Source organism: Hibiscus syriacus, unplaced genomic scaffold, assembly GCF_006381635.1.
Source record: "Hibiscus syriacus cultivar Baekdansim isolate YM2019G1 unplaced genomic scaffold, ASM638163v2 tig00111002_pilon, whole genome shotgun sequence".
Taxonomy (NCBI): Eukaryota; Viridiplantae; Streptophyta; class Magnoliopsida; order Malvales; family Malvaceae; genus Hibiscus; species Hibiscus syriacus.
In genome coordinates this window covers 277,499-288,537 of record NW_024062948.1, presented here as the reverse complement: position 1 = coordinate 288,537, position 11,039 = coordinate 277,499, and the positions used below count along the sequence as shown (strand labels likewise).

The 11,039-nt window shown below is 34.5% G+C and overlaps 1 protein-coding gene across 6 annotated transcripts; it reads right to left on the bottom strand.

Annotated features, from left to right (window-relative positions):
* Nucleotides 1-1,150: 1,150 nt before the first annotated feature.
* Nucleotides 1,151-10,364, bottom strand: LOC120149381 (golgin candidate 1-like). 6 transcript variants are annotated; one of them, XM_039162179.1, is made up of 22 exons: nt 10,188-10,364; nt 8,808-8,888; nt 7,992-8,041; nt 7,264-7,893; nt 7,099-7,161; nt 6,454-6,531; nt 6,139-6,342; nt 5,459-5,515; nt 5,287-5,361; nt 5,136-5,207; nt 4,220-4,282; nt 4,018-4,116; nt 3,656-3,733; nt 3,467-3,535; nt 2,705-2,752; nt 2,527-2,622; nt 2,349-2,425; nt 2,154-2,199; nt 1,981-2,079; nt 1,853-1,897; nt 1,659-1,749; nt 1,151-1,577 (listed from the first exon to the last, which is right to left on the bottom strand). In XM_039162179.1, the coding sequence occupies exons 1-21, from the start codon at nt 10,213-10,215 to the stop codon at nt 1,678-1,680; spliced, it is 2,130 nt and encodes a 709-aa protein (XP_039018110.1). In that variant the 5' UTR covers nt 10,216-10,364; the 3' UTR covers nt 1,151-1,577; nt 1,659-1,677. The 6 variants fall into 6 exon arrangements, with proteins under 6 accessions (XP_039018110.1, XP_039018109.1, XP_039018111.1 ...); XM_039162178.1 differs by having other exon boundaries at nt 1,151-1,749; XM_039162180.1 differs by having other exon boundaries at nt 1,151-1,749; nt 3,656-3,727.
* Between the last annotated feature and the right edge of the window lie 675 nt (nt 10,365-11,039).

The window sequence follows — 11,039 nt, the reverse complement described above, 5'->3', positions numbered from 1 at the left end:
ATGCGTTGCGATACGAATGGCGCTTTGAAAATCGCATTGCGATTTTATATTATCGCAATGCGATAGTCAGAATCTCGTTGCGATAGTCAGAATCGCGTTGCGATCACGTATTATCGCGTTGCGATAGTCAGAATCGCGTTGCGATCAAGTGTTATCGCGTTGCGATTTACATATTCGCATTGCGATTATCTAAAATCGCAATGCGGATTTCGAAAATCGCAATGCGATGGTCAAAATCGCGTTGCGAATCTGGAAACTAAATTGCGATAATGGAGATCGCGTTGCGATTGGGAGATCGCGTTGCGATTTAGAGATCGCATTGCGATTTTGTTGGTCATTTTGGCAAATCGTAAAAAAGTTGGTTAAAATCGTATATTATAAAAAAATTTCGGTCACTGAAATTCAACTCGACAATGTTGTCGCCGTGTCGTCTTAACAAATAAACGTGCTTGGCCGCTCACCATGAGATTGATACTTGTGGCCTACTAATTTCAGAGATTTACTTTATTTAGTATTGCATTTAAAATGCAATTTATAACAAAAAATGATTTAGAATTATAAGCAATATAAAATTATTTTTGAAACATATTTTTACAAAGTATTTTTAATTCAAATACACAAGTTAAAAATTTCGATTTTTATTGGAAATTTTTAAATTAAAAATTAATTTTAATATTCATTTGTTTTCCTAATGTATTTATTTACAATTTATAAATTTCTATTTATACTTATGTGATCATATATAATATTTTAAGTCATATATTCATAAAAATGATTTTTTTATATTTTAACCATGAATTTAATTAATATGTTTTATATATTAAAATATTAAAAAGTTAAACATCATTTAAACTATATATTTATCCTATATCATGTCTAGAATGTTAATTCATATTTATGAAATATATTTTAACAGAAATATCAAATATTTAAATGTTAAATCAAACGTTTAAACACTCTCTTCCCTATACTTAAAAATAGTATTAAACTAGCCGATCATCAACCAAATTAACATGGTTAATATTTCATCTCTTTTTCGATTTTGAGTTTTCCGTTTATTCTGTTCATTATAATTTAGTTTCGAGTCGACTGAAATTTTAAAATAGCAAAAGTGTATTTATAAGAAGAAAAGTCAATGGCACCATTAATATATATTACTTACACAACGTATTTCTTCAATAACATTTTCGTTTCATGATGTTGATCACAAGTGAAGAAGTTACTCAGAGTTTTGCATTCGCCTGTATGTAGCAAAAAGAATGTTTCATCAACACGATAATGGCTTTGGGTCTACATGTTGCCTTTCATCTCGGATTCTGCCATTCCTGTTTCTGTAAACAGAGTTCCCGTTCACGTAAAAATGGTTATATTGGGACACAAGAGTTAGCTGCCCCCAAGCTTGATGCATCTCAAACCTCATAACTGTATAGTAGCGTTCCAATCTGCAGTATTCGATACCAAAGTAACAAACACTTCCATAGAATATTCGCATATTTGGAATAACCACGACTGAAATTTCCGGTGTACATAACTTCTATCAACTTTCAGATGTGTTCTTGGATCATTCCCTGTATTGCCTGCAAAAGGAAATGGAATATACAACCTTGCAGATATCGAATCATACATTTTCGAGAACTCTGTCGGTACTAACTTCTGACCTTGGGCATTTCACCCCAACTATGGTAAGTTAGAGTCAGTAAGACCCATAGATTTTGCGAGTTCATGAGCAGCTAAAATGTCCGCTTGTTCCTACACACCACATTTAGCACAATGATAGTCAGTCTTTTTATTGGAGGAATCCTGCAATCATGTAAATCATGAGGTAATTGTGCAAATGATAGGATAGCAATACCTGAAGGCGATGCAACAAATACATCAAGAACAGATGTACAAACACCTGCATTAATATTTTCCACGAAGGTTATCATAAAAGTAAAAACTGCAACACATTTCACAAAGACAAGGCGAAACTGTTCTTACAAGATAGCATAGCAAGATTATTCGAGCTGTAGGATATCGCCACAGAAATCTGGTGGCCCTGACAGCTCCTGAATCCAGTAATTTTACAGCCTTCTGTAACTGCAGGAGACAACACAAATCATAGTAAGCAAATAGGATTGTAAATTAGCTTCAGTATATGAATGTCGGAATACCTGTATGCTTGCAGCAGCCGCGTGACGGTGATACACAGGAAGAGGCCTGCAATTATTATATAGATAAGGAAATTTGGGAAATATCAAAAGTAACTGCATAGAGGATGTGGAACTTTCATGAAGTGACAAGCCAATGAACTTTCAGGGCACGAAGATTGCAATCTAATAAAAAGAAAAAAGAAAAACATAACATACTCAAGTGCTTTGATTTCAGTGTCTTCCTCCCAGGAAGATGATGCATGACGAGGAAGTCTACTTCTTTCTACTTCGACCTGTTGATTATAATGGTACATCACAGAAAACAAGGATATGGAATAGCATTAGCTATAACAATAAATGGCTAATCAGTCTTGCAGCATAGGTATCAATAAACCTGTGCTTCTTGAAGACGCTTTATTTCTTTCTCCAACTGGAACTCAGCTGCAGCTTTTTCACTTGCCATAGCTTCTAACTGAGTTTGCTTGTAGTACTGCAAAATGGTGTAGCCACAAGTCAGCATAAGGAAATAGATGTTATACGGAAGATAAAAAACAAATCTCTCTTTCAATTACCAATAGGTCAGTTAGTTCACGATAGCGTTTCTCTAGTTCCATATGTTCCTGAGAGAAGGCAACAACATAAGTAAGGTAATGATTGGGTGTATTTAGATCATAAAATTGAATGTGCCATGAAATATAATCTTATGAATTTGCATATAGAAAACAACTGAATTCCACCACAATTTCAGATGAGAAGGAAATTTAAGAAATGAGATATCAACAACAGTAAATCAGTGTCATAGCTTCTAGTACATGAACTTTCTCCTTGTCCGCAAACATATATAGAACATATATGAGAAGTCTTGATATACTTCAGTATGCGGCAGGCCATAGATGTGTTCTACAGTTAAAATTTTACAGAAGCTTGGCTCCAAGGAGAACTACTTTCACATGAACGTGTAAATGACAATTTTAAGGGAAGTGCAAAAAAATCAAGTTACAAGCAACAATAGGATGTTCTGTAATAATTTGATACCATAATATCTGACAAATTTGAGGTGTTAGTTGAACATAAAACATGCAAGAGAACAAGATCATGTAGCGTGACAGCTGATATACAGCTAGATATTACAATAAATACTTTCAGATTTTACATCAACGATTCTATAAAAAAAAAGATTTTACATCAACGATGCAATAGACATCTACACTTCTGATTACTTCACATCAATCAACAACTACACTTCCTTCTGATTACTGCACATCAATCAAGGTGTATGCATGTATTTGTTTGATTAAAGAAAGAAGAAAAGATGAATAAATTTTAACAGTTACCTGACGTGAATAATGCTCGGCATCTCTCTTCATGGCGGCCATTTCAACCCTCATTTTCTGCACTTCAGCCTGTAGCCAGACAAATTGGTCAAAGAAAACAAATCCATCAGCCAGAAAAAGAAACCAGAATAATCTTTTGCTATAATTATATAATGATAAATGTATTAGGAAAAGACATCTGATACTCGCCTCTAATGAAGAGAGCTTACTCTCAGCATCTCTTTGACCTTGGCGTGCATGCTCCACTTCCTCCTGCCATGCCTGTATCTAATTTCACAATCTTTAAGCCACTGCTTAATACATTAATTACAATCGGTGCGAAAACTCATGGCCACAGATTATGCCTATATCTAGATATTAAATGTCTTTTGAACTGTTTAACTGCAGAATGTTCTGAATGACATAGAAACCCACACTCCAGTAGATTACTTGATGTATTCAGATCATATAAGTAGGATGATTTTTATTTCTAGATTATGGCTACATCAAAATGGTCCAAAAATATTATTAGAAAGAAAGAGTTCAGACAGTTGCATCCACATCATATTTACCTGAAGCATTTGATTTGCTTCTTCTGGGGCTTTCTTCTGTCCGCGGCGAGCACGAGCTTCCATGTCTTGCAATTCTTGATTTAGAGATGCACACTCAACCTGATATATGGATCACTTAAGCTCAAGAGCATTTTGATTTCATATTTAGCTCAGCCAGAAAGAAAACTTTCATATAAATGCATTGTTATCATTTTTGTTTTACCTCAAGAAGTGCCAACTTCTGCTCAAGCTGGGAAGATTTTGCTGTCCTCTCATCGGCAACTCTCTGAATAAAGAAACAAGCAGAAATTTAAAATGCTTGTTGAAATATATAGACGACAAATAATCAACGTACAGCTTCGCAGCTGGACAAGAGGCACCATATTCTCCAAAAACAAATAGTGATATTTTGATGTTCAAAATGTAGATTACATACTATTAGAAGATAGACAGACAGTTTCTTAATCTAAAAGAAAATTTGACAGAAACTAGATTAAACTAAGACTTAGCATCCTAATGGTAAAACCTTTTTCAGGAAATGCATAAATATGGCATAATACTATTAGATTAGAAAATATGAAACTGAAAATGATAAGTCAAAAGTACACTTTAGATTATCCTGATCAATAAACCCATATGGATTGCTTTTTCTTTTCTGCAACTTCAGCATTTGTTATTCGTGCAGATCCATTATATGTTAATTTACGCTTTTTAGTTGAAGAAGCAATGAGGAAAGTTAGATCATGGGGGTATGCTATGTTACAAAATACTTATCTTAGTGGCATTGCTTTACCACGAAAGAAGTACCAAACTAGAACCATTAGTTAATACAAATGTGAATACGTTTGAAAATGATATTTTTCTAGAATAACATACTAAGAAATCCCAAATGTCAAAATAACTTCACCAAGAACATTTTGATGCAAATTTATACCACATCATGTTGGTAACTTGAAACAACTGTTATCCATTTAAAAAGCATGAGGGACTAGCTTTGGAAGGCTAATATTACATTCAGGTTAAAATATTATTGAACATGCAACACTAAGCTACTCAAGCAGCAAGTAAAACAAGAATATTAAATATCAAATTAGGTGCTGATTTGCAGTGGAATTAGAAATAAAGACTCCTTACATTACCTGTATCCTAGCAAGAGCTGTGGATGCCTCAACAGCTCGATGTTCCAATTCCACTTGCCTTTCCATGGCAGCCTATTCCAGAAAATATGATATTATTATAGTGTAAGCAAGTTAACAACAAAAGTAAATACATCGATGTTTAAACACTGACCATTTTGGTAGCATTATGTGCTGCACGTTCTTCTTCTGCTCTCCTCTCTGCAGAAGACAGCTCCTCCCGTAGGGCCTAACAAAGAGGTATACACATAGATTACCAAGTTCATAATGAAACATGTGTGAGAATACACATGCACATGCAAGCAAGAAAGAACCAATTAGTCTACCTGCATCATTCTCGTCTCTGTTAATTCCCTGTTTCTCATAATAGACTCCATGTTTGCCTGATGGTAAGCAATCAAAAGTGTTAACAAACATAGCATTGTCAGAAGGTGCAAGCCAAGAGGACAAAGTGATAGCCCACTGACGAAAGAGACAATATCTAAATGTAGAAGCAAAATAAAGGAACAAAAGTTCGGTAGGAGAAGCAAAGGGATACAGAAGCAGATATGGATACTATAATTCACTTAGGGGGTTACCCGGAACTTATTAAATGAGATAATTTTTAGTTATAAGGGACATGAAATAAGCTCTTTGGGGTTATCTTTCATGACAAAAGCATGACTAAAACAAGCATCAAGATCTATATTATTTCATTTAGCTTATAAAGCTATTAAATAGTCAGATACACAGAATCTGTGGTGATGGGAACCGTTTCTTTTAAGCTAAGCACATAAATTCACCTGCTAAATCAGATAATTGAAAGCTGGTGTATATATTGCATGCAATCTTGACAATGGCTACTTTGATTAGTTCAGTCCATAATAAAGTCTAGTAGAACTGGAATGTCAAATTAGGAACTAAACTTATTTAGTTGAGGAACTAAGCAGAGACCATATTTGCATAAGATACAGCTTCGAAAGCAGGGGATTTTATAACAAATGATAAGTATAGTTTGGATTCAAACCTGAAGTGAAGCCAGATTTCCTTCATATAAAGCAGCTTGTTTCTTAAGAGCGTCCATGGAATTGACAAGTGCCTCTATCTCAGAGTTCTTTGCTGCCAAAGCCTCAACCATATTTGACTCTATCCTTGTTACTTCACTCTTAGAAACAGATAAATCTTGCTGCAGTTGTTTTATACGAGCTTCATATGATTTACTCAGCTCCCTCTGTCAAGGAAGCAATTTAGTTCTAAATATGATTCCTTAAGTTGCAAGTGTAACAAACATGACTATAACTTGAAAATATACAATAAGTAGAAAAAAGATAGAACGAATTACCTCGGCAATTAGAAGCTCCTCAAGTTGTGCATTCTCAGATTTGTACTCTTGAAGACGGGATGAAAGTCCAGCACAAACCTAGAAACCAGTGTATAACAATTTGTTAAAAATCCAAATTACAAAATCAGAAAATAAAGAGAGAAAACAAAAAAAAGCACAAAAAATTTCATCTGTGAGTGGTTACTTGGAGGCGCAAACATTCCTACTGATTTGCAAGTTAGTCTGGTTCCTTTTAAATGTTACTCTTTTCATGAGAAATATTTTAAACAAGATCATTCTTCCAAGCAATTTAACAGAAATATTCTCAATTTTCTACCTAAAAGATGGACGGACACTAATATGACGCAGTAAAAGAATGTTGATAACAAATTAGATGCTTATAGAATACATTACCAGATTCAAGGAAAAGAAACAGATATGGTGACTATATCCCAAAGGTGCAGGTTATTCTGATTCACAACAAAATTATGTCGAGGACACTCCATCATTTACCATCCCACTCACGTATCCATTATGGTCAGGTACTGAACTCTTATTTTCGATAGGTAGAACATAAAAGTGACATCCAATTCCTTGCATACACGTTAATCTCAAATTCTCAATATTTGTCACAGAAAGGAAAACCAATAAATTCAGAGAGCTCACCCGAGCTAGTCTTGCCTCTTTTGACTGACCAGTAGAATTGGTGGTTTTAAGCAGTCCTTGAGCCTGGACAAAAACCAAAGGACTAGTGAAAAAGACTTTTAAATGGATGCAACATGAGAAGATTCCAGAATCAACAAAAAAATCAGATTTCAGTGTATTTGTCACCTCATCAAGTTGGTCCTGGACCATTTTTGAAGGTGTGCCAGAATTTTTCTCTTGTGGTTTCTTTTGATTCACAGGAGTTTCAATTTTAACATCATCTTCTTCTAACTTAGCTTCAGAGTTAACATGAGAATCAGCAACTACATGTTGTAACTTCTCTTGTTCAGTCTTTGAAGGGACATATGCAGTTTGAGATTCAGTATCTTGGCCACCATCAGTTAAATGATCTTCACTGACAACCTCAATATCTTTGGCAGAAAATGATGATGGAGGGTGCTCAACATGAACATCAGGAGCATTCTCATTGAGAAGCTCCCCATTTGAAGTTGACAATGAACCTTCTGCATTTCTAGCAATTGCATAGACTTCTTCCTGATTAACACCATTTTTAAGCAAATCGGTATCCAATGGCTTAGGTGAAGGAACTTTAGGAGTGTCTTTCTCACTGTTTCCATGCAGCTCAGGATTTGCCTGGACCATAGAATTAGCACCAGAGCTTCCCTCGTTGTCAGAAGAAAAAGTCTCCTTCTCTTTATCAGGTGTTACATCAGATTGTAATACTTCTGACTTTGTTTCCTTGCGTCCAGTATCACTAGGTTCGGGAGATTTTTTTGTAGAAAGTCTTTTTTTTTCCTTAACACAAGAAAATCATCTAATTAAAACCGTTTTTATGAACATATTTACTTGAAATATACACTTAAAGCTAATTCATGGTTGCATATTTGTAATACCTTTGTCCTTGGCTTTGTCTTTTCTGCTGAAGAACCTAGCACATTAGAAGCTTTACAATTAAAAGAGAGGAAATATATGTGTGTCTGAGTGTGATGGTGTATGTCTATGAGTGAAACAGGGTGAGATAGAGACACCAGTAGGGAGAGAGGGAGAGAGGGAGAGAGGGAGAGACAAGTGGCAGATATTGTAATTCAGAAAATGAAGAAGATAGTGGTTTTATGACAATAGACCTCTAAAATAAAGTATATTAAATTATGATTTTATTTACCTTCTCATTATTTAAGCGGATATTCTAGTTTTTAGTTTTTGGCTTCTAATATTTCAATTCACTGAAATTATCAAAGCATGGTTACTATTAAGGTTGACATATCTTTCTCCTCTAAGGAAACAAAATACAAGTTTTCAAAGAGTTGCACTCTAATTTAAGAAGGGAGAAAGGAAGCATTAAAGATCCTGCATATTATTGTTATGAGAATCCAGGTTGTAACTTCAACAATATATATATTGGTGCAACAATTGTTGATAAATACGGCTAGTAAAGATTGTTAAACTGTGTTTTATGTCGGGATGATACTAAAAGGAATATCAATATATTGATTTTATCTTACTAAGCACACAGTCCCATATGAGATGGCTATTTGAATGGTTACAAAGACATAATACTATAATAGACACAAGCTTTCATAAACTTGGTCTCTAAATTGGACCTCTAGATATAATCATGAATAGGAAATTTCAAGTACAAAAAGGCACCAATCCATATTTTTCAAATTGATTTCTTCCCGCAAAAAAGCCCAAGATTTTGAAATCCTTACCTTGTGACTGAGAATCAGATTGCTCCTCCGACAGTTCACTAGCAACTAGCTTTGCTCTTCGATCTACAACTTCAAATAAATCTGGTCCAAAATAAAATGTTACCTTCAATTACTATCAAATTAGTAAAGGAAATGTGAATGCTATCTTTACTGATGGATAGTTTAGAGAAACAATGAGGTGCAAAAGCGCATGACAATTCTTTAGAGATTTTCCAAAAGGACTAAAGATTCAGACCATGGTGATGTCACCCCTTGCATGCCTTCATATGTTTATAGAGAACACTTAACAAAATCTAATGGGCAATATTTGAAAAATCAACACGCAGAGGAGAAAATAGATGAAGAACCAGTGCCAATCAACACATGCATGGACCATTCTCATGCTCACTCTAGAGGAGATCATAGATTTCAAACTAAAACAAAAAAATTTAGTTTGAATTTTCTATTTTCTATGGAATGAACATCAGTAATTCCAAGTAACAATGAAATTCTTAAACATGGATGCAAAATCTTCTCTGAAAATTTTTTTTATTTTTGGATAGATTATATGACAGTTTTAAAAACTAAACAACGGGATTCATAGTCTAACCCTAATATCCACAATATCTAAAAGCTATCTATTACCTACAGCCCTACTTGTTACTTAAATACTTAATACTAGACATCTGATTTGATAAAAGGTTCTTATCAATTTTTTCTTAACTAATATGATGGTAAAAGAAAATGGAAAATAAAGTGCACTTTGGACTCAGAATTTCACAACAAATAACAAACAAATTAGAACCGATTACAATAATAATTTCAACACTTGTATCATTACGTCAATTTCACCCAATAACCATTTCTATCTACAAATGTTCAGATATAAAACCAAATAACATTACTTAAAACTCTTTCTTACTGCATAAGATTCCTTGACATTGGCACTACCGAGTGTAGCCACTAATTAAGCAAAAGCTATAATTCAAATCTCCATACGAAAATCTAGCTAAAGCAAGTTCACTTCCAGACAGGCAACAAGATATGTCATTTCCTTGAATTAATAAACATGCCACGATCCCACATAACGTCTCAAGAGAAAGGTTAACCGCGATTCACAATTTACTTCGAACTCTATCACTTGACAAATTCAAATTAGATCTCATAACTTTAAGGGGAGAAAACCTAAAATCCCCCTGCTCTAGAGTTTACAAGCAACTTCATTAGTAAAACAGATTTATAAAAACGAAATTAAGCAAGCTGATTCATTAAAATCTCACGTTTTCACCCGCTTCAAGGACTTAATGGTTCAAAGCTTTAGATCAAACCTTCAAAACTCAATTAAATATTTTGAAGCCTAAAAGAAAGAAAGAAAGAAATGTAGGTTGAGAGGAGCCAGACCTTCGGCAACTTTGAGCCACGAAGCCATGAATTATGAATCTGTAAGAAAATCGTGCCCTAGTGATGGATCCAAGGAGTTTCCATGCACCGGCGGCGACTGATATACTTAGACGATGTCGGCGAGATACGGCGTTGAAATAATTAAGTGGTAACGAGCTAGATCTCTGCTAATATCAAAATGAATTTGGAAAATTTGGAATATCGTTTAAGCCTCTATTTTTAATTAAATAATGGGTAAAGTATAGTATGGTCACTGAACATTTCTGAAACATACATTTAGGTCCTTTAACTTTTAAAACTTACAATACAGTCTCCTAATATTTAATTTATTTGCAATATGGTCCCTACCGTTAAACCACCGTTAGAAGAAGATGATGTGGCAGTTAGATACCATTTGCAGGTATGAAAATTAGGGTAAATTTGCAGAATAACAGAAAACTATTAGAGAAATGACAGAATGAGGAACAAATCACTGAACTGTGCAAGCTGAGAAAGTTAATCCATCTTTTGTTTCGGACCAGCAACCTCCATTGTTTATCGTACATCTCGCAGGTCCAAAGGCTATAAATGGATGATAAATGAAAAGTGGAAACGGGTGAATACATTGCCCATGTTGAATCTAATTTAACATAAGGGAAAAAAGATGCACCTTCACAAGATATGGAACCATCTCCTCTATACTGCACGCCCTTCACAATAGGGCATTCGCATACTCTTCCCCTGAATGTGTCATGAACAAATTCAACATCCCTTTTCATTAGCAGGATTTGTGGAGGTAAACTCTCGCATATTCGATTGTAACATCGAACCGTGTAAACTTTCTATACTTTACCCTGCATGCTGTTATGTTGG

What these genes read in the sequence shown, in the direction of transcription:
- LOC120149381 (XM_039162178.1), bottom strand. Translation starts at nt 10,215, where the DNA reads ATGGCTTCGTGGCTCAAAGTTGCCGAAG. An exon ending in AGGAGCTTCTAATTGCCGAG is followed by an intron (nt 6,343 to 6,453) that starts GTAATTCGTTCT and finishes CTTCCTTGACAG; the next exon opens with AGGGAGCTGAGTAAATCATA. An exon ending in AAGCAAATCAAATGCTTCAG is followed by an intron (nt 3,734 to 4,017) that starts GTAAATATGATG and finishes TTGTGAAATTAG; the next exon opens with ATACAGGCATGGCAGGAGGA.